This window comes from Agelaius phoeniceus, chromosome 10 (genome assembly GCF_051311805.1).
Source record: "Agelaius phoeniceus isolate bAgePho1 chromosome 10, bAgePho1.hap1, whole genome shotgun sequence".
Lineage (NCBI taxonomy): Eukaryota > Metazoa > Chordata > Aves > Passeriformes > Icteridae > Agelaius > Agelaius phoeniceus.
The window spans coordinates 2471704-2494673 of NC_135274.1; the positions used below are offsets into that span (position 1 = coordinate 2471704).

The 22970-nt window shown below is 48.4% G+C and overlaps 1 protein-coding gene across 4 annotated transcripts in view; it reads right to left on the reverse strand.

Annotated features, from left to right (window-relative positions):
* Positions 1–2384: 2384 nt before the first annotated feature.
* Positions 2385–22970, reverse strand: part of ARHGEF4 (Rho guanine nucleotide exchange factor 4) — a 139429-nt gene continuing 118843 nt past the window's right edge. For all 4 annotated transcript variants that reach the window (XM_054639051.2, XM_054639052.2, XM_077183620.1 and 1 more), the window contains 9 exons: positions 21159–21338; positions 16643–16825; positions 15491–15670; positions 14672–14904; positions 12605–12734; positions 11678–11809; positions 10537–10780; positions 9825–9902; positions 2385–8185 (listed from right to left, as the gene is read on the reverse strand). In XM_054639051.2, the coding sequence (XP_054495026.2) occupies positions 8028–8185; positions 9825–9902; positions 10537–10780; positions 11678–11809; positions 12605–12734; positions 14672–14904; positions 15491–15670; positions 16643–16825; positions 21159–21338 (1518 nt within the window). In that variant the 3' untranslated portion in view covers positions 2385–8027. The remainder of the gene's footprint in view (positions 8186–9824; positions 9903–10536; positions 10781–11677; positions 11810–12604; positions 12735–14671; positions 14905–15490; positions 15671–16642; positions 16826–21158; positions 21339–22970) is intronic.

Sequence of the window (22970 nt, forward strand, 5' to 3'; positions counted from 1 at the left end):
CTACTGTTTTTGGTGACATCCTTCCAGAAAACATTCTGTGCTGGAGAACAGTATGGTGCATTTAAACTCTTTAAGCTGCTGGAATCTGGTGATTGATGGAAGCAAAGCAAAATGTTGAAATGGGATGAGTGCCTTTGCTCAGTAAGGTTTTCTGATGCCTAACAGAACACAGTGGCCAAGGCTCCCCAGTGGGGAATTAAGCTGCCCTAAGTTGTCCTGTCTGAGAGTGTGGTAAAGATGTTCAACCCTGCCTTGTTCCCTTTTGAGACATTTCTGGGGTTTGAGAGGTTTTATTTTATAGCTTAAAACAAAGGAAATGGAACAGATGTAAAATTTGACAATACTTGAGCATTTGCTTCATACCAAAGCCGTGCTGTTTGATTGGAGAGGTGACAGCCCTGAGCAGAAAGCTGTTAGAAATCAGTGTCTTGAGTGTTCCCCAGAAGGAAAGGAGCTGAGTAGGTGTGAAGTGTGGGTAATTATCCTATTTCTTTAGTGTGTGGGTGGTTGTAAAGCTCTGGGGGAACAACTAAGCTGCTTGAACTAACTGGCTATTTTCATTTATTGTAGGTCTCCAAAAATAACAATAACTTACCTGATAACCTTCTGGAAAAAAGCAACACATGTGGAAGAGGAAGGTGCAACGTGACTGCATCAATCTGCAGGAATAGTGTTTCGTTGTCAGGATTATTGCTACAGGTAGTTTTAAGTAGTTGAGCTTCTAAAATAGTAGCTGAGCACAAGGGATGCCATGGACAGATTTTTTTTTTTCAGTGTGTTTTTCCTCAAGCTAGTTGTTGGTCAGTTATCCTGGGATTGCTTTCATGTTACAGGTAGATAGGTTTGGGAGTGTTTTTTGCAGAGCACTGCAGCTGATGAAAATTCATACTCCTCAACCAGTGGGTTGCTGAAATCTGGGATGCTATAAAGGGAAAAGCTGTTCTTCAGAATGGTGCTGATCCCTCCCAGGCTAGAAGGATTCTGATGTAGCTGTTCTGGGAGTCTGCTGCTGTCAAACCTCACCTTGTACTGGATTCAGCACCTGCAAGGACGTGGTACTGAGTTCTTCAGTCTCTAGGTTGAGTTTCTGTCGTGGTGGTTCTAAATGTACCCATAGAACTGCCAGAATGGTGGCTCAGTAATGCTTTGACTTCTCCCTCTTGCCAGCTGGATTTTGCAGTGGCAGTGTAGGTAATGTGTGTTACCCTCCCCTCAGTGACAGGTGGCTCCACTTGCTGTGGAGATAACAACTCCCTCATTTAGGGGCAGCTCTGAACACCTGAGAACAACCAGAGCCCCCTCCAGTGCTCAGTTAGTGATTCATAGAAATCAGGCAAGAAGTTTTGAGTTTCAAGTTTTCCTGTAACTAATTCTGGGCAAAACCAAAACTTGCTGTTTCTAACATCTTGTTTTGGATTCTAAACCCTGTGGCTTGCTGTAAACAAAGTCAGGTAACAGAAAGTTTCATTGGTGATCTCCTTTGGAATCAGGAATGATGTACTTACTTAGATGGGATTTTGGGATTTTTTTGTGTAGGAAATGTCAGCATTGCTGAATTGCATGGATAGAATGTCTGACTCGTGTGTAGGAGGCTAAGTGCACTCCAGGATTTTATTTTAGTATCCATCAGGCTATTAGCTATCCTGTCTTAATCATCCAGAATAGAATGGAGGCCATGTGATGACTTTAGGTTTGTAATGTTTTTTTTAAACAGCAGCCAGAAGTCTGTGGCAGCTGTGGGAAGCTGGGCTGTGCCACAGGGAGAATTGCAGATGCAGAGGGGAGACTGTTGGGACAGGAACCCCAGTTGTAGTCCTTGGTGGGCTAAGAGATCCTTCCAATCCAAATGTGACAGAAGGAACTTGACAATGAGCAGCTCAGCTGGCAGCTTAAATTACCACAGTTGGGCCTTCATTTTTGGGCTATAGTAATCTACTTTGTAGTGTTTCACAATAGCTTTTTCTTTTCTGGGCAAGAAAGGTAAAGTATGTGGGCAAATTGATGCTTCAGACAGGGGAAGGGGAACACACCTTCCCCAAGTTTTGCTTTTGCCAGCCTTGTAGGAATTGTAATCATGTGAAGTGCCCAGCTGAGCTCAAATGCAGCTCCCTCAGCTTCAGTGAACACGTGGCTGTATTTGTGGATAAGGTTTTTCTTGATGGTGTGATATAGATAGCAAGTATATTATTTCAGGTTACTGGAGGTTAAAGAAAAAAGCCATAAATTATTATCCAGCTTGGGTAATGGGTGGGTGCTGTTTAGGAGAAAAGGGAAAGAAGTAGGTGTGGAAGGATAGAAGGAACTTGTAAGCAGAATGCTGTTCCATAGCTGCTCTATAATCAGTAGTTAATGCTTTTTGGGAGGATTACAGAATGATGCAAGACTTAGAGTTGATAGCTTGTTTATTTCCCATCTCACAAGTGTAAATGTAGGCAGTCACAACAAAGGTACACAGCTCTGGGGTCAGTACCACAGGTATTTCATTTGCACAGGCTGTGAACAGGGAGCTGCTTTGGTGGCAAACTTGTGCAAAAGAGAAGCTCAGGACGTGGGGAGAGGAGGGGTGTAGTTGCAGGGGGAAAGATGACAGGAGTGTTGAGCAAAAGGAACAAGCAGCCTGCATTTTTCCTAGAAGTGCCAGCACTGCCAAAGCCATGGGATTTGAGTCATGGAGCTGGCTGAGGACATGTGTGAGACACATGGGAGAAATAAGGTGTGAGGTGTTCATGGCAAGGCAGGGCAGCTGGGATTGCTGTGAGGCTGGGAAGGAGCACCTTGGCTTCTGCAGAGCCTGCAGCTGTGTGCCTGGCAGTGGAGAGGAGCAGACTCCATGCTGCTGCCTGGAGCTGTGGTCCTGGAGGCATTTCTGGCTTGTGCCAGGTCACACTGCTGGCTGCACCTTGCACTGCTTCACTCTGACAGGAGCTGCACTGGTGGGTCACTGCAGCCTGAAGATTGATTCCCTCCCCACACTGCCCAGCTGAAAGAGCACCACTGTATCTTCAGGGGCTTAAAATCAGCTGAAAACACTTGTGGTTTTTTCAGTTCATTTTTATCCACTATCAAAGTTCTTTAACCCATTACTTACCTGAAGGCCTGAGCCTCAGCTTTGCTTGGGCTGGGAGCTCTGGGACAGGAGTTCCTGCTGGTGGCTGGTACAGGACATCCTGGCTGATATTTTGGGTTGTACCAGTGTGGTGCTGCAGTGGTGAGTCCTCCCCCTGTGGTAGAGAACATCAGCAGCAGCAGGCACAGGCTGAGGCTCCAGCAGTTGAGTGAGGTGTGAGTAATTCCCTCCTTAAAGCTTGAGCAGTTGCTGTTGTACCATACTCACTGTCAGATGGGCTTTGCAATGCCCATAACCCTCATGAGCAGGTACATGTGGAACTCGACAGGAGAATTAAAACAACTGAAGTAATAACAGTGAAGAAGGAATCAGCACTTGCTGGGTGCTGCCCCACCTGCCAGGTGCTGCAGCTCAGAGTCTGGGAGGGCAGTGGTGCAGTACTTGTTCAAAACTCTGATGGTTGCATACCAGTCTTGCCACAGACTTTCTGAATGATGCTGTTACATGAAGGTGTGCTTCCACTGCAGTGAATCTGGAGGAGCACAGCCTGATACTTTGACTCATCAGGTGAAAAGGCCTTTCCATTGAAAAAACACTAATTTCTGTCATTCTGGCATCCCAAGAAATGAAGTGCTCTCAGTGTGAAGCTGAGATTCTTTTGTTACTGGCAGGTGCTTGGATTCTGAGTTATCCCTGTTGGTGACCTGGTTGTCAGGTGCTTTTGGGAAGCTGTTGGGACGCCCAGGTGCAGATGGCTGGCACATGGTTGGCTCCTGGATGACAGAGCTGTGCTGCTCTGCAGAGCAGTGTCCTGCACAGTGGGAATCTCCTGCAGTACACTTGGTGATCCAAGGACTCTGCTGGACACGGAGGGGGCTCCTCTGAGCTCACACCCCCTGTCCTTCAGGGAATGGGCAAAACAGGAGAGACAGTAAAGGCTGCTTTGGGGGAACTCTTCTCTCCATGGGAACTGACCTAGTTCTTACTTTGAGATAGCACAAAGACAGTTTGTGCTGACTTGAACAGTGTATACACCCACAGTGCCTGAATCAGATATTCTAAACTAATAGTTTAAAATAATTTTTTTCCTTTTTTTTTATTTGGTCAGAGCACAGACTATGTTATTTAGTAGCCACTGGTTCACTTAACTGGTAGCTTCAGGAAATCATCTTTCATTTGATTGACATCCTTTACATAATTCTGTGTTTTATTTGACCAAATGAAATCTGGGCAGATTTAGGTAATCAAGAATCATGGCTGTTTTCACAAGAAGCTTCCTAAATGGATATCTACAGTAGGAGAGCAACAGATAGAACCAACACCCCTAAAAAAAAACCCAAATCACCCCTGACACAATCTCTTTGTCCTTTTCATGTGCCTCAATGCAGAACTGATTTTCCGTGGAGTTCAACTGGTTCTACCCTAAAATCCAGAAGGGTTGGTGTTGTTCAGACTCACATCAGGAGCTTCAGTTTGTTTTGTACACAAATCTGCATTCCTGGCCCCTGTTGAAAGTTCAGCTCCAGAGAAAAGTTCCTGATATCTCACAGCTCTGATTCTTCATGGTTCAAATGGACACTTCTTGTGGAACTGGCACTTCTTGTCCATTTAGCTCAGAGATCTTGCCAGAGCTGTTCTTGGCCAGCCAGGAGCCCCATTCTCCCAGGTTTAGCTGATGCCCTGGGATCTGCTCTCTGTGCACAGCCCAGTCCAGCCTACACACGGGTTCACCCCAGTTCTGCCCATTGGCAGAACAATGGGAGCCACTCCAGCCCAAATGGAGGTGCAGCAGGGAAATCTGGGCTGGGCTAATCTGCTACCATCTCACACACGAGTACACTTTGCCATTTAATGAATAACTTGGGGGATGAGATGACTCTGAGTGTCTGATCACTAAACCTAAGGAGGTCCCACCTGTTCTGTGACAGTTTGTTCAGGAAGCACTGAGGGTTATGGTGAGAGTTGGGAGGTGGTGCTGGCTGTTAAAGTAGGGATGGTATTTTGTGATGAAATCCTTTCCAGAGCAGTCTGTGGGGTGGGCATGTTGAGCAAAATGAGTTTATGGGTTTGAGCCTTACCTGTTTTCTGTGCTGCTGCTGTAACTCCATCACTTTGTGTGAGCAGCTTTTTTACCTGATCTCAGTCTTGCATAGGGGATTGGATCCTAGCTCCAAATGTGGCATGCAAGACTAGAATCCAAACTGAGGACACTTTTTAGAGAGAGTACTGATAGTCCAGTGGAGAGTAGAATTCTTCCAGAAGTCATTAACTGCCCATTGACTGGGATGCTGTCTGGCCAGAGAAGTCTGGTTTGGCACTTCAGAAATGTCTGTAAAAAAAGTGTCTCTGTAAATCCTTTGTGTGCACTGGTCAGAGGTGCAGCCAGTTCTGGAAGAGCTGATAAATGATGTGATTATTTTAACCACTGGATGCATATTTACTGCTCAGAGTATTGCTACACAGGCAAGTAATAATAATAGCCAATTCTTGTGTGTGTTTCAATGGGGAGGAAGGGCAGGGTTGTTGCACTTCACAGCTGCTGCACTCCAGGGTCCTGTGTCACAGTCACCCCATTTCCCTTGGGAGAAGAGGTGAGGATTTCTACCAGAGTGCCTTCATTGTAGATGTAAAGCTGAGTATATTAAGCAACATTCTGCCTAAGACCAGGTCAGACATTGCAGCAAGGGGAGCTTTGAATAGATTTCAGCACTTCCTTCACACTGGGGACAGAGTGGTTTTGAGAGGGATGTAAAGAGCTTTGAGGAGAATCTCCATCCTTAAGAGAATCCAGATAGCAACTGGACAAAGCTATGAGCAACCTGTCACAGCTGGCCACGCTCAGTGTGGGGTGTGATCCTGTATTTGTGTTGGGGAGAGGATTGTCCTCTACCCCTCTACCCCCCTCCACTTACTACAAAGCTGATGATAAGCTCAGAAAATTGATAATATCAGTGCCAACAGCTTTTCTTCCTGGCCAATCAAAACAAACATGCCATGGATAAGGAAAGGAGGGTGCAGACACTTAGGGTAAACACAGAAATGACAATTGCCTTCTGTTAATGAGTGGTGCTGGCTGCAGCTGGCTGACATAGCTCTGTGTGTGTGTGTGTGTGTGTCAGGGTCTCTTGGTCACCATCTCCCCCCATGGGTGTCTGCACACACCTGGCAGTGCCTCAGTGTGTCTGGGTGTCCTTCAGTGTCCCCATGTCTTTGTCTCTTGGTGTCTGTGTATGTTCTGCTAATACTGCTGTAACTGCCTCATCTCAGTGGCTTCTTAGAGAGTATTTTAAATTTTTCTCCTTTTGCCCCCCCTCCCCCCCAGCATTGACCCAGTGTCTCCCCAGAGCAGAGAGTGACCCCTCTGGTTGGGTCCCTGTGTCCCCACAGCTGGGATGGCTGCTCTGAGGTCACCTTCTGGCAGGGCCCCTGTGGCTGAGCAGCCCCTGGTGGAGCTGCAAGAGCACAATCCCCACAGTGGCTTTGGAAAGAAACAGCTTCACACAGATAGACGGGCTGGAGACAAACACAGGCTGAGAGTCACTTTTACAAGTTTCTTTATGAAATTAAATGTTGCCCCTGGTCTGGGGGGAAGATATAGTGCAAGAAGGACTTTGTACATGCTACTGAATTCAGATATCCCTGGATGACCAGACTTTGGTCAGCTACAGCATCAACAAACACTGGATTTCTGAGCTCTGCAGACAGTTAGTGCTCACTCACACTTGAGCTGGAATGAGCCAGTGTCTTCCTTCCACTGTCACAGGATGTCTCCTAATCTAGGGAATTCAGTCAGTATGGCTTCTAACTCTCACTATGGTAAGGCAAATCTTTCTTTTTGCTAACCAAGGTTTAGATTCATTCTTTTTGGCCACCATTTGAAACTAGGGTACTTAAAGTGAGGCTCTTTATGCCAAATTTAGGCCTTTATCAAGTGGTTTTTCCACTTTTAAAAGTGTCAGTAACACTCCTTGAATTTGAGGGTCTGTGGGAGTTTGCATAACAATGACGTTGCAGAGTTGAACAGCAGACTCTGACTTCTGGGAGCTAGGTTTGCAAATATTGACCTTTCTTTAAAAAAAAAAAAAAAGAAAAGAAAAATTAAACAGACAAAACAGGCATCAAGTTAACAACATCTGACAAGAACAATTACAGACTTACAAAATACACAGTTCTGATTTTTACCATAAATAAACACATTACAAACAATGAGCATTTTCATTGGCCAGGAAATATGGCAGAATGATGGAGAGACGAGAATCTAAAGAATTGAGTATGGTATTAATTAGGCACATTTTTCTCTAACTTATGTAACTCAAACCCACTAGAGAGATTCTTCGACTTGACTCATGCTGCAGGTTGGCACAGTTTAATGTGGGGCACCGTTCACCGGTGCTGCTGGACTAAAGGAAGGGAGGAGGTCACAGTGCAGTGCTCACTGTGCTCTGAGGGCCTGCAGAGGCTGCTGACTTAGCTGGACACGTGGAGGAGGATCACAGCTCTGAGAAATGCAGGGCATGGGGTGGGCAGAGCAGGAGGTTCATCCCTCCTCACCATGGACTCTGAGCTGTTCTGAGCGCGGCAGCGGCCACGGGGCCAGCGGGTCCATGGGCTGCCCTGGCCTGTGGCAGCTGCCAGCCAGCAGTGGCGGGCACAGCGGGAAGGAGTGAGTCCAAGTACAGCTGACAAGGTAAATCTCTGGGCTGCAGCCTGTCCAGCTCCCTGCTGTGTGCTCCTGGAGCTGTGCCTGCTGGGCAGGGCAGGGCTGGCTCCGTGGCACCGCTGCACTCAGCCTCACCTGGGAGCCAGCGGGTCAGCCGGGCTGCAAAATAAATAGGGAAGGCAGGAGCACCTGTGCCATCCTCTGTGAGCACAGGGCTGGCTGAACCTGGGCTCCACCTGCCAGCAGAGGGATAAAGTGCTTTCTCAGAAGGGCTTCAGGCACAAACAGGGGCTGCTGCCCCTATTTCCGGAACGGCGTCAGCCTGCTGATGTTCTGCCAGAAGTTCGAGGGCTTGCGCTTGGGCTCTGCCAGCATGAAGACCTGCTGCTGAGGGAGCGTGCTGGGCAGCGTGGGGTGCTTCTGCCGCAGCAGGAACTCGTAGTAGGGCCTGGTGACAGCTGGGAGGAGGAGGAGGAGATGGGAAGCGTGTTAGTGTTTTGTGGAGACAAACAAAACTCCACACCTTTGTGAAAGTTGTAAAGCTGGTATGTTTGAAGTTTATTACAGCGCTGGACACAGGTGGAGATTCCTCTCCAAAAGACATGCATGCCTCTGGGAACTCTAGATTTTTTTTTATCTCTCTCTCAAATCCATATGTATGAAATTTCACAATAGGTTCATACATATTCATTTTTACAAATTTTGTGTGACATTTGCCAAAAGAATTCCTAGGTCAGGCTGACCTGCTCTCACAGCAGTCTCTCTGTCTGCCCCCTTTGCTCTGTCCTTTGGCTGAAGCACAGCCTCTCTCTGAGCTTAGGCTTTCTACAGGAACAGGCAGTCAGACTAAACAGCTATGTTTTCAAACTACAGACTTAAAGATGTACATTTCACCTAAATCAAAATGGATTTCTACTCTGTCTCATTAGTCAAACACAGCTCCTTTCCCCCACTCTACTGCCATCCCCACTCCCCGTTAAAGCTGCAGGGCTGTGAATTGGGTTTGTCTTAGTGTAACCTTTCCTTCAATTTATCCTTACTTTCAGCAGTGCCTTTTAGGATTAGAGCTCATGTGGAAGGCCCAGAAATGTGCTGTACAGCTGTCAGGTGTTCTGCCAGCACGACAGCAGGGCTAGAGAGCTGCAGCTCATGACTGGTGACAAACTTAGCTGGTGCTTTTGGCTGTGCTGGGAGAAGCAGCTGCTGTGCAAGTGCTGCTGGTGCCTGTTACAGCCTCCTGGGCTGGATCTCTGACTAGGAATGGTCAGTGCCTGTGTGGAGGACAAGGCTGCTCTGTGCTGTCTCCTCTAATGCTGTGCCCCAAGGGCTTTGCTCTGTTGGCATGGTCTGGCCTCCTTCCAAACTTCCCCCTGTTTGCAGCCAAATCTTATTTCTGGCCCTTTTTGACATTTTGCCAAGCTTGCTCTCAGGAGATGTGGCTGAGCTTTAAGTGCTGGCTGCTACCACCGAGAGGAAGTGGTTGCCTCTGTGGGTTCAGAGGAACCAGGTGACACCTCTTCCTCTGAGCAGAGAGAAGGGGAAGGTGGCAGCAACAGGGCTGTCTTCAGCCACCGTGCTGTGGGCACAGGAACTTTTATTTTGCTTGACTTCACTCTCCCCTGGCTGCTGCTAATTGTCCTTGTCTCTGGCAGCTTGAACCAAGAGCTCTGCCCAAGCATGGTACCTACCCTGGCACCCTGGCCAAGGTTCAGAGCATCCTCCACGGGCAGGAACAGTCCCTGCTGCAGAGACCTCTGTGGCCCTCTGTGCACCATGGGGATTGCTACAAACCTTGCCTTTTGCCAAAGGGAATGCCACACTGCTGGGAAAGCCTGGCTCCTAGGGAGATGCTGTGCACTGGCCGTGGAGCAGAAGCTGCTGGGTTCTGGCAGAGTGCTGATTATGTGCAAAGTGGCTCTCCTGGAGTAGGAATGACTGACTCCAGCCATCTGAATCTACCAGGAACTGTAGTGCAGATTGTCACCATCTGGCCTTCCCAAGAGTTTGTTAACGTCACTTCATTGAAGCCTTTCCCGTGTAGTAAATACAGAGCCACCCCCCATTCCCCCAGTGTTCCTGTGCTCAGGTGTGACTCACCCTTGGGCTTCCCAGCATGGTGCTGCTTGCTGGCATTCAGCATTGCCTGCTTTTTCTGCACCTCCGTGATGGAAAAGCCTGGAAGATGAAGCAGATTTCTGTCAGCAGCAGGTCATCATTTGGTACCTCAGGAGAAGACAGGGGTGGGCAGATGCCTGAGGTGAGAGGCCACAATTGCTGCCAAGGCTGGGGGGCACAACCTGCTCCCCCAGCCTGTGCTGGGCTGCACAAACCCCCCTGCAGGCTTTGCTGCCTGCCCTCAGCCCATGCTGCACTGGGGGGAAGAAACCACTCCAGGCCACTGGTGGCTGAAATCTTTCAGATCACACTAGGCTGAATTGAGAAGGATTTGGACAAAACAACACAAACACTCTTGGACAGTGAGAACCCTTGACTGAAGTTGTTCCATACTGCTCTGGACCCTGTATGTAATGTATTTACTACTTTGTCAGCCCTGCTTGAACTCCTTAAGACACATCAGCCTCCCTGAGGACAAACTGCAGTGATGGCTTATGGTGGTTTGCAGTTTTTTAATTGCACAGATTCATTCACAATGTAATACAGCAGCCCAGAGCTGCCCTCGAGCATGGGCTGCCTTCCCCACTCTTTCACTCCTCAGGCATTAGCCAATGGGTAAAAAAGGATGAAAAACCAATAATAATAATAATAATTATTAAAAAACAAAAGTCTCCCAGCCTTGCTCTTTCCATACCTGTCTCCTGGTCAAGCTGCACCTGCCTCCTTTCATTCTCAAACGCCTTCAGCCAGCGCTGTTTCTGCTCAGGCTTTTTTGCACAGAATAAGTGGACTTCCTCAGTGTCTCTGCAGTGCAGCTTAAATGCATTTTTCACACTGATATTGAAGTCCTTGTCTTTGCCATCTTCCACATCCAGTATTTCCATGTCATCCATGCTGATCCGACTCTTGTAGTACAAGATGTCCCTGCGCAGGAGGTCCTGTAAGAGAGACCACAACACATGGGGCTCTTCTTGGGTGTGATGGGGAATTTACCCTTCCTGCTATCATCAGAGACCTGTCAAAGAACTCATACTGGATTTGAGTCTGTGGAACTGCAGAGTGCTGAGCTGCTGTGGGCACTGCAGGGAACCACAGTGCTTGTTCTGGCTGCTGGCTGTGTTGGGGCCTATGTGCTGCCCTGAAGCTTGGGTGTTACACATGATCCCAAATCCTCATTAGGCCTCTGACAGAAAACACTATTTGAATCTTTCAGTTCCAGTTAAAAGCAAAAATAATACTACTTACCTCTTGGGTTTTTGTTGACAATGAAAAGTAACTTTGAGGACAGTGATTTTCATACCTAATTTACCTGGGGCTACCTGCATGCTGTGGAATATGCAAAAAATAGTTGGCACATTCAGTTCTGAAATTCCAGTGGAAGGTACTGTTCATTGGCTCCAAGAGGGAAGATTTCTGTTATTACTCAGCTTATTGAAAAAAAGCTGTACTTACAGACTTACATGTGCTGTTAGCATGGCCTTACTGACTGCCAAGGCCCACAGCTGTTCATCAAACCTGCAGTTTTCTCTGAATACAACACTAAGGTGGAAGTTCAGATGAAGAACAAAGTATTTAAAAGAACTTGTGTGACAATACTCATAACAGAGTTGTACAGAATAACCCCAGAAGCTGTGCAGGGCTTTCCTCTTTTGCTGTGAGATTAGGCCAGTAGCTGATTGCTGTGCTCAGGTGCACAGAACACCCCAGGACGTCAGAGGAAAGAATGTACAGAGTGCCAGGAGCACGTGAGGCCAGCAAGAATTAAGGATACAAAGGGGTGGAGAGAGAGCTCACTTAAATCCAGCAGCACAGCAGCAGCCAGGTTTCATGGTTACCTTCTTGCAGCAGACAAGCTGGTGATCGAAGAGGAAGAACATCCTCTGTTGGCTCTTGGCTTGAGGGTGGGAGATTTTGGCTAATTCCCCAGAATAGATGAGTTCTGAGCTTCTGACTAGGACATCTTCTCCCTGAGAACAGCACAAAGAACAGGTTGGTCTCAGCCTCATCTCAAAGTGGGAGCCTGAATTCCTGCTGCCAGAACTTGTGTGGGAATGAGAGAACTCTGTGCTGGAGGACAGTCCTTGGCACATCAGGGAGACACTGTGCCCCTGGCACCCAGGGGGTGGGACCTGAATTTGATTAGAACAATCGTGTGTTACATTTTTTTAAGTCTCCTGTTCCATGGAGTCTGCTCAGGAAAGCTGCTCCATCCCAGACATAAAGGAGGCATATAAGCAGGGAGCTAAGAATTTAGCCTGACATCCTTGGGCAGAGAGACAGTGTGGGTTTATTGAGTCCAGGATTTAGAAAATCAGTATTTTGTTTCTTTTATTTAGCAATTTTTTTTTAATGAACCTACAGGGAACCTTGGTTTCCACTGTGACTATGCCAGAAGTTGCCTTTCTGCAACAATAACCTGGCATGCTAAGAATTAAGGAGCAGTTCTGCTCTTCTTGAAAGTTTGAACTCACTCAAGATAAAATGGGGGGCAAGAGAAAAATAATAGAATTTCATTAACCTACATGCTGATTTCATTCTGCAAGGAAAAACAGGGAAACAAGAATCCCAGGGAATATGCAAAGGCAGCTGTTCTAGCTGGGTTATATGCCAGACCTGCTCAGCTGTACTAAAAGACCATAACTGTTTAAATAAAAATCAGAGAGCTGAGGTGGGGGCAGACAGCGAGATATCACTGTGGAGAGAAGCTGTAGGAAGGGCAGAAGAGGAGCAATGTGGAATTCCTTGGGCAGGGGGTCCCCTACCTCCCAGTCCTCTATGGAGCTCTGCCACTGGGCGATCTTGTCGATGTTCTCCAGCCGCCGCTTGCGCTCGTTGATGAGCCGGGCCACGTTCTTCATGGCATTCAGGGCAGCCTCCACGTCCTTGAAATCCCTGGGGACGGACACAGGCCTCATGGTACTATGATATTTTTTGAAAAATCCCTTCTCCAGGACTTTTTCTCCTGGGGAGCTTCAGCTTCTCCTTGTTTTGCTGTTTTAGAATGTGATTTGGTGAATTGTTTACTCAGCATGTGAATTGTTTTAATTTAATGACCAATCACAGCCAGCTGTGTCGAGGCTCTGAGGAGTCAGTCATGAACCTTCATGATCCCTTTTTTTGCAAGCCTTCTGTCTGTATCCTTTCTCTTTCTTTAGTATAGTTTTAGTAGAATAATATCATATCATATCATATGTCAGCCTTCTGAGAACTTGGAGTCAAATTCTCATCTCCCACCTCGCCCTAAAGCCCTCACAACACCACAGCCTCAGGCTTGGCAGAATGGCACTGGGGTGTTGTACCTGCACTGCAGAGGAGAGCAGTGGCACAGAGCTGGGGATGGAAGCAGGATTCCACCTGCAGTCTGTCCCAGCTGCTCTGTCCCTGCTCCTCTGGCAGCTTCTCAGACACTCCTTGGTTCTGAGGCACAGATTAGATGTTGATTAGAACAATAGTGTGTTACATTTTTGAAAATCTCTTTTTCCAGGGAGTCTGCTCAGGAAAGCTGCTCCATCCCAGACATCCCATCCCTTTATGTATAAAGGAGGCACATAAGCAGGGAGCTACGAATTTAGCCTGTCATCCTTGGGCAGGGAGACAGTGTGGGTTTATTGAGTCTGGTAACAAATCTAGGCCACCTCTGGGGAAGGGCTAAGTAATCAAATTTAGCTACAGAGGTGTAAATAGGAATTGCTGGAAGAACCTGCAGGTTCTCCTTTTCTTTCTGCAGCATAATACAACTCATTCACAATGCTGCTGTGCCATGCAGGGACTGGTCTGTGGTGCAGAGGTGAAGCAGTCCAACAGTGCCTGGCTTGTTTCAAACATGAGCTGATGGTTTATCTGGCAGGGTAGGACAGAGGCTGAGCTGCCCTCCCCCACACACCATCTGTGGCCACCAGCCACTTCTGCTGAGTTCAGAGCTGCTGGGAAGGAGCTGAGCTGCACAACTTGGCTCTAAGGCAACTCTCAAACATCTCTGCACTTCCTTAAGCAACAAGACATGCTTAAAACCATTCTTGGAAACACCAGGGCTGCAATTAGGAAGGTGAAATTAAGTCAAACCACAGTGGACCGATACCAACACTTTCATAGAGATTTTTCATGTTTTCAGGCACTTAATTAAGTGGCAGTTATTTGAGCCAAAGGCAGTGCCCTGACCCTGAAAGTGGGCGGTGGATTTGGAGACTTTGGAGCTGGCACTGACAGGGCACCAAGTGTGCATGGCCTGGCTGCTGCAGGGCACAACTTCCCACTGGGGAAGTGCAGCTGTATGGGCACCTTGGGATATATTCAACCAATGCTTTTGGAGGCAAAGTTCTCAACACCACCACCAGAAACATGGACAGAAACCAGGACAAATACAAGCTCCAAAGTACGTATGTGCTGGTATTACAGATACATGAGCCAAATAAAATAGAAAAAGGCCATTATATAAAGTGGACCTTGTAACTCTCGATCTGTGACAGGAAAGCTGAGTGCTGCTGTAGTGGAAAATTATGTAAATATACTTTTATCATATACTTATAATAAGTTATAAGTTAATATTATTATAATATTATGTTATTGTATTATATTATATTAATATAATATAAATGTATATAAGTACAATATCATTATAATATTGTGTTATATAATTATATAAGCATATTGTACATTATATTATATATTATGTAAATATACTTTATAAAATTACATAAATATACTTTTTTCCAGGTTTCTATGAGGTAACCTGTAAGAATTGAGCTGGCTGCAGTTAGCCAGTGCCCTCCATGCACGAGCCCATTTCCATGGGAGCATCCTGGCTCCTTCCCCGCCCCTCACTGTCCTACCTGTGCTGGGGGTTGGTGTACTTGAGCAGCTCTGCCAGCTGCAGGGGGTATTTGCAGATTTTCTGCACGGGGGTGAGCAGGAAGCCATCCAGGGAGATGTCAATCATCTTCTGCAGCAGGCGGCAGGCCTCGAAGAAGTAAACGTACTTGTTCACCTTGGCCAGGCGCGACAGCTCCAGGCACGCGTTGGGGTGGTTGTTGCAGTACTCGGAGTAGATCTGAAACTCTGTTTGCTGCAGGGCACAGGGAGGGAGTTAATGCCCTGTCCCTCAGGCCATGCCCTGCCACAGATTCCTGGTGATTTGTATCCTCTAACTGGAGCTGTTTGGTCATTTGTGTCCTCCCCAGGCTCTCAAACCCAGAGACTTAAAGCTGGGGGCTGGCAAAGTGTGTCACAGCTTCATCTGAGAGACCCAGACATACCCACACATCCTGCTCTGGGCTCAGCTGAATGTGGGCTTTTAGTGCCCACACCAGTCACAGCTGATCCTTCACTGACCTCAAAATACCATTACTGTAAACTCAGTCCTGCTCGAGATTTTGGAGTCTTCCTACATTTTCCCTGAGGTACCAAGGGCTGGCAGGGATTATAGTGTTCAGAATATAAGGTGCTTTGAAAATGCTCTTTCCACAGCCACAAAAGCTACAGGATATTTCTTTGGGAAGTGGTTGAGCAGGGCTGGGATAGAGGGTGGTGGAATTTAGTTTGGTTGGATGGGTCTTTTTTAAGAAAGCTTCAGTTCTGTCAGATCAATTTCCAAATCCTCTGGCTCAATCCATGCTCAGCTACCCCTTTCCCATGAAGTCAAATTTACTTACATATTCCAAGAAGCATGAGCCAACCTCACTCAAATGTGGGTGGTCTTTGTTAAATTTCTTCTCTAGTGCTTTAACAAATTTCTTCTGGCACCTGTAGATGTCCTCAATATTCCCAAAGATTGTCTTCAGCTGTTCCTCTGTAAACATGTCGGCTCTCTTGCGGCACTGCTTAATGTAACCCTGGAGAAAACCAGATTGGAAACCTCCTGGGCATCTGCTCTGTGGCACAGAAAGCCTCAAGGACTGCACTCAGTGTACACCAGGTTCCTGCATTCCCTTCCTGCAGATCTGGACCCATCTGTAACTATTACTTCCTCTCATGTTACCCTAAACATGGTACAAATAGAAGCTGCCACAGATTCATGGCAGCCCTGGGTGATGCTGCTGAAGGAGTCACAGAGCTCCTTTCTCTCTTGCTGAAAAAGCCTCTCTGTGTCTGCAGTGAGGTGCTCTGGCCCCAGCACTGGTAGATTCAGACCAGTTAAGTCCAGGTGAGGACCTGGTTTGGTGTCTGTGAGAGGAGCTGCCCGAATGACTCCAGCAGAGGAGAGCTCCGAGGGGCAGGGGGACTCTGCAGCAGGAGAGGCTTGTTTGTATTTACAAATGTGTGCTCTTTGCCCCAGCTGCCTCTGCTGGGAGCCACTTTTGTACCATTGCAGTGGAGAATTCTGTTCCTGCAAAAATTCCAACTGCCTTCACTCCCCCAGTGTACAGGATGGATCTCTTTTAGAAGAGGTGGCACAATATTCAGCATATTTGACAGTAAAGGATCCAATTGGCTGAGCATCCCCAGTTGTTTTGGTCTGAGCATGGCTTGCCTGAAGGCTGGAGATGCTGATTATATTACCCCAGAACATATATTAGAGAGGACAGCAGTGCTAGACATTTATTTTTCTCTGGCTTGGGAAATTCAATTAATTCCATTTAATCAGAGCACAAGTGAGTGCTTCAAATGCAGAGGCATTTGGGATTTTGCTGTAATGAATTGTTTTCTGTTTTCTGACCATATACTGGCATTCAGCAGAACTGATGAAAATCCAGTCTCATTTTCAGAAAAGTTACCTGCTTAGGGTGCCTCTCTGGGCAAGCATGGGACACAGTCCATTATCCTTCAGAGGAGCTCTTACAGTCCCTTCCCCCTTTAGTCCTTACCTCACAAATGTCCTTCAGGTGCTTGATGTAGTCTCTCTCGGTGCTTATGATCTCATTGATGACATTGGTCCTCATCTGGTCTTTGGTGGTCTGGCCCATCCCAAAGCGCCGGGAATCCTCCTCTCTGCCCCCCTCCACCTTCAGGGGATAATCCTCCATGGGCTCATCCTGGTTCACCCGCAGCTGCAGGCACAAGATGCTCACTGCTCCCACTGCCAAACACCTCTGCCAGGGAAGGGCTGCATGGCAGACACACACTGGGCTGGGCAAGGTGAGAGCAGGCTGTGTGTATTGCCTGGAAACATTTTCCCCCCGGGGAGGCTGAGGCCAGACAGTCACTGTGGGGAGGGCACAAGGCAGCTGCTCCCACCCTGACATGGGTGGGTTTAGGCAGGCATTTCTAGTGCACAGGAGTTACAGGAATAATATGGAGTCCTTTAGGAATAATACATATAAAATCAGGACAGAAATGGTTTATCAATTGAAATTTTCTTAAATACTTGAAGGAACACTTTGGGGGGGGAGGGGGAGGACCAGTAAATGGTTGGTTTTTTAACTACTACATTGTTCTCACACTGTCAGTAACAGATGGCCCCTCGGTGTCTGCTTCCCCAGGATTATTTAAAGAGACTTCATTGCTACAGTAGAAGCAGATCAGCTGCCCGTGAGCACCGAGCTGGGGAAGAAGGGCAGAGCCCGGCAGGGCGGTGTGGGACTCTCGGTGTCCCCCATCAGAGGGCAGCACAGCACGGGCACAGGGAAGCAGCGGCTGGAGGGCACCGCTGCTCTGCTCGCCACAGATCCGAGCCAAAGGGACACTGCCACACAGCCCTGAGCTAAAGGGACACTGCCACAGATCCGAGCTAAAGGGACACTGCCACAGCCCCGAGCTAAAGGGACACTGCCACACAGCCCTGAGCTAAAGGGACACTGCCACAGCTCTGAGCTAAAGGGACACTGCCACAGCCCCGAGCTAAAGGGACACTGCCACAGATCCGAGCTAAAGGGACACTGCCACACAGCCCTGAGCCAAAGGGTAACACTGCCACACAGCCCTGAGCTAAAGGGACACTGCCACAGCCCCGAGCCAAAGGGACACTGCCACAGCCCCGAGCTAAAGGGACACTGCCACAGATCCGAGCTAAAGGGACACTGCCACAGCCCCGAGCTAAAGGGACACTGCCACAGCCCTGAGCTAAAGGGACACTGCCACAGATCCGAGCTAAAGGGACACTGCCACACAGATCCGAGCTAAAGGGACACTGCCACAGACCCGAGCCAAAGGGACACTGCCACAGACCCGAGCCAAAGGGACACTGCCACAGATCCGAGCTAAAGGGAGACTGCCACAGACCCGAGCCAAAGGGACACTGCCACAGATCCGAGCTAAAGGGAGACTGCCACAGACCCGAGCAAAGGGACACTGCCACAGATCCGAGCAAAGGGACACTGCCACAGATCCGAGCTAAAGGGACACTGCCACACAGCCCTGAGCTAAAGGGACACTGCCACACAGACCCGAGCCAAAGGGACACTGCCACACAGCCCTGAGCTAAAGGGACACTGCACACAGCCCAGAGCCAAAGGGACACTGCCACAGCCCTGAGCTAAAGGGACACTGCACACAGCCCCGAGCCAAAGGGTAACACTGCCACAGCCCTGAGCCAAAGGGTAACACTGCCACAGACCCGAGCCAAAGCGATACTGCCACACAGCTCTGAGCTAAAGGGACACTGCCACACAGACCCGAGCCAAAGGGACACTGCCACACAGCCCCGAGCTAAAGGATAACACACTGCCACAGCCCCGAGCTAAAGGGACACTGCCACAGCCCCGAGCTAAAGGGACACTGCCACAGCCCTGAGCTAAAGGGACACTGCCACAGCCCAGAGCTAAAGGGTAACACTGCCACAGACCCGAGCCAAAGGGACACTGCCACACAGCCCCGAGCTAAAGGATAACACACTGCCACAGCCCCGAGCTAAAGGGACACTGCCACAGCCCTGAGCTAAAGGGACACTGCCACAGCCCAGAGCTAAAGGGACACTGCCACAGACCCGAGCCAAAGGGACACTGCCACAGCCCCGAGCCAAAGGGTAACACTGCCACAGACCCGAGCCAAAGGGACACTGCCACATAGCCCTGAGCTAAAGGGACACTGCCACAGCTCTGAGATAAAGGGACACTGCCACAGATCTGAGCTAAAGGGACACTGCCACAGATCCGAGCTAAAGGGACACTGCCACAGACCCGAGCCAAAGGGACACTGCCACACAGCCCTGAGCTAAAGGGACACTGCCACTGATCCGAGCTAAAGGGACACTGCCACAGCCCTGAGCTAAAGGGACACTGCCACAGCCCTGAGCTAAAGGGACACTGCCACACAGCTCTGAGCCAAAGGGACACTGCCACAGATCTGAGCTAAAGGGACACTGCCACACAGCTCAGGCATGGACTGCAGCATTCCACTCTGGGCTTCCTTTTCTGGCACTGCTGAGTGCCCTGGGGATACTCTGTACACAACCCAAAGGATCCATCCCAGCACAGAGAAGGAGTTAAAGTTAGGAAGATAAACCACACATAATTACAGGAATTTTTAGTACAGTGACACAGAACTGCTTTAAACTTTTAATGTAGTTTCTTCTAGGCTCTATAATTTACCACTTGATATAAATACACCTACATATAAAACACAGTGCATACCCTCCCTTGCCAGCACAGGCACAGATTACATTTACTCACTGCTGAAGTTAATTCACTCACTGCTGAAGCCCTCAAGATGTACAACCCTGGTTCTCCTTCACTGTGAGCAGGACATCGGCAGCTCTTAAACTCAGAGCTCGGCCTGAAACTCAAATGTGGAGTGACAGAGTCCTGCAGTCTGAGCCGAGCCTCCAGACATACCAGCCCTCCCTGCAGTGAGCTTGAGCCAGTGGTAATTAGCAGGAAATCTTCAGCTGGATGCTTGACTAAGTGTTGGGATTCCTCTGTTAAAAGAATTTCTTACTCTGTATCCCCAGTGCCTAGTACTGTCTGCTTTACTCTAAGATGACATGTTTTTGCCAGCCAGGACAATTCAATTTATCAGTAACATGAAAGAAAAAAATTCTGTATTTTCATTGCAAGAAAAAGCAGTGCCGAGGTCTTGGTAATCTTATTTGCAAAACATTCCACTGTTTGTATTAATTATGCAGCTGAGACTATCCCCTGCAATCTATAACAAAGCGTTTCAAAACCGCCCCACTTCTGCAAGGACTTTTGCTACAGACACCGGATGACCTCGTGTCACCTCCTTTCATGCTCCACCTGGTGTTGGGTCACTTGTGATCTGAAGTGACCTGGATAAAGAGCTAAAGGGCTGAGAATCTCTGCCCTTAGGCACCTCACTGCCTTTGCAGCGCTGAGGAGCCTGCCCCGAGCTGGGGAAAGCTGTCAGGCACCCACAGCGACAGTCCCAGGCAGGAGAAAGGAAAAAAGCCTTTCTCGTCCCAGCGGGACAGCGAGCACAGCAGTTACCACCTCCCACTCTCCTGCTTTCCCCCTGCTTGCCCTGATGTGTTTCAGAAAGCTCTGCTGGAAATGGAGCCTCTGCAGGGCGCTGGGCTGCTCTGCACAGCTCTTCTGTGTGGGCTTTGAAGCTGGCACCAGGGGACAGCCTTGGCCCACGAGAACTGAGTGTCTCACATTGCCCCAGATCACTGCCCAGACATTTCTTGGGGTTTTCTCCTCCATTTTTTAGTGCCTGGCTCGCAGTGCCAGCAGCCTGGTGGGGCTGAGGAGGTGCATGTGTGAGTCAGGTGGGTGCATCCTTTGGCTGTGGCACTGCACTGGCCCCAGCACAGCTGCAGAGAGGTGCCTTTGGTGCCACACTCATCTCTATTGTCTAAGTGGACACTGGAGTGAAGAATCCAGGGATCTGTATCAGGGATTCCTCCAGGAGAGCGCTGCTTGCTCCTGGAAGTGGATGCCATGTGCTTGGGCACAAATCAGCCAATGTACAGATGGGAAAGCAGGAGCCAGGCTGCAAACCAGCAAACAGGGCAGCTCCCCAGCTGGCACAGCTCAGCTCAGCTCTGCTCTGCTCTCCCCAGCTGGCACAGCTCAGCTCAGCTCAGCTCTGCTCTGGTCTGGAGCTGAACCTTTTGCCCTGATTTACTCCTGTAGAGGGACTTCTCCACACTGGTGGGATGCAGTGCAGTAATGCTGTGTGTATCTCTGTGAAAGCAGGGGATGGATCCATGTGGCAGCAAAACCAAAAGGGTTATTGATGTATTAAAACAACAGAAGTGCCTCAGAATGGTCATGTAGAAATTAGAGCCTCTCCTCCCCCAAAAGGTGGTGGGATCAGCCCAGGAGGGCACCCTGTACTGTAGCCCTTGTAGAGGAATACAAACAAGACATGCTGAACCATCTCTAGCAGTGAAAGTCCTCTGGAGTCACCAGAGAACATTAAACCTGGGGAAGGACAAACACCTGCTGCTCATGGAGAGGGCACAAGGAAAGATGAAGATCTTACCCGAACAAAGCTGGCTGGAAACCAGCCTTCACTGTCCAGAATCCTGCCCCACCACCACTCCTTGTTGGTGGCATCCATCACTTCGATGACATCTCCGGCCTTGAATCCCAGCTCCTGGTCATCCATGGTGACGTGGTCCCAGAGCGCCTCCGCGTACACCACGCTGCCATCGCTGATCAGCTGTGGGCACAGAGGCACAGTGTCAGTCCCTGAGGGCAGCAGCACCCAGTGCCAGCCTGGCTGCAGCCCTGGCACATGTCCTGGTACCTCTGTGCCCCATGAGCAATGAGGAGTGGCTACAAGGCTGGCAGTTGCTTTGCCTTCACTTGCATTTTTTTTCCCTTCAGAATTATTGGCTGGAGCTTTGTGTCAGAGTATGAACCTGCATACACAGAAGTTTCATTTTCGTTTAAAAATAAAGAAAAATCAGTTCTTTATAAAGAACTGATAATGGCCCATTGCATCTTGTGCCCCAAAGTCTGTTATCTTCAGCTGCTACTGATCCTTGCAGTAATAGAGAATCAAGATGATCCACTTATCAGAGTCACCTAAGTACAGAAGAATTATTAAAAAAAATTAAGTGTCAAGGAAATTTTATAAGATGCTTTAATAATTAGAAGGTCTGGCAGGAAAAAAAAATCCCTAGTTTTAGCCCAAACTCATTTTCTGTATCAAATCAATACTATTTTAAGGACTGAACTGATATTATCAACAGCATTTATTCAGAATCACTGGCACACACTATGTTTACCACCATAAAAACATAAATTCTGGTATTTCATCCTGCTGGCTTTGCCTCAGCCAGCAAACAAGGCTGTTTCCTGTCAGTGAAAGAGGTTTCAACTGTGTTTCCTGGGGAAGCCTATGGTACAAGAGGGACTCCTCTCTCCTTGATGAACTGAGAGTTGATTATCTGAAGGGTGGTGATGAATGAGAGTTGATTATCTGAGGGGTGGTAACTGGATTGAGAATCTAAAGTTCTATTTTGTGTGGTGGTGGAAATAGGGGGGAGGAGGAGGAATGGTTTTGGAAGGTTTTCATTCTGATTTCTCTGTCTTCCTTTTTTTCATATTGTAAGTTAATAAAGTTCTTTCCTTTATTCCCAAGCTGGAGCCTGCTTTGCTCTATTTCTGGTCACATCTCACAGCAGCCACTGGGGAGAATATATTTTATATATGGGGGCACTGGCATTGCACCAGCATCAAACCATGACAAGGCTCAGTGGTACCTTGTTTGTGGAGGATGCTCTGGTGCTGCCATTGCAGCTCTGCTTTGGAAAGCCTTCAACTAAAACCTTGAGCATCAATATTTAGAGACAGCAAAAAGTTCTGGAATGGCTGCCCAGGGAGGTGATGGGGTCCCCATCCCTGGGTGTGTTTAACAAAGCCTGGATGTGGCACTGGGTGCCAGGGTTTAGTTGAGCTGTTGGGGCTGGGTTGGACTCGATGATCTGGAAGGTCTCTTCCAACCTGGTCATTCTGTGATTCTGTGATTCTGTGAAAAAGCATTCAGAGGCCTCAGAGCTACTCTGGAATGGGTGGCAGCTGAAGCCTGTAAGGTGGTTAAACGTTGCACTTAAGATGCTTAAAATAAGACTCCTGGAGAGTTTTAAGCAATTATACTGAGGAACAACAGTTATTTACTACGTGCTCTAGGAAAAACAGGACCCCCAACAATTAAAAAAAAACAAAACCAAAACCAAAGCCACGTGTCTGGAAGCTGCAAGGGAGCTCTGAGCTCAGTGATGCCTGGTAGCACTGCTGACCATCCCCACCTCAGCTGTGGGGTGCCCAGGTGACACCTGGGTGCTGC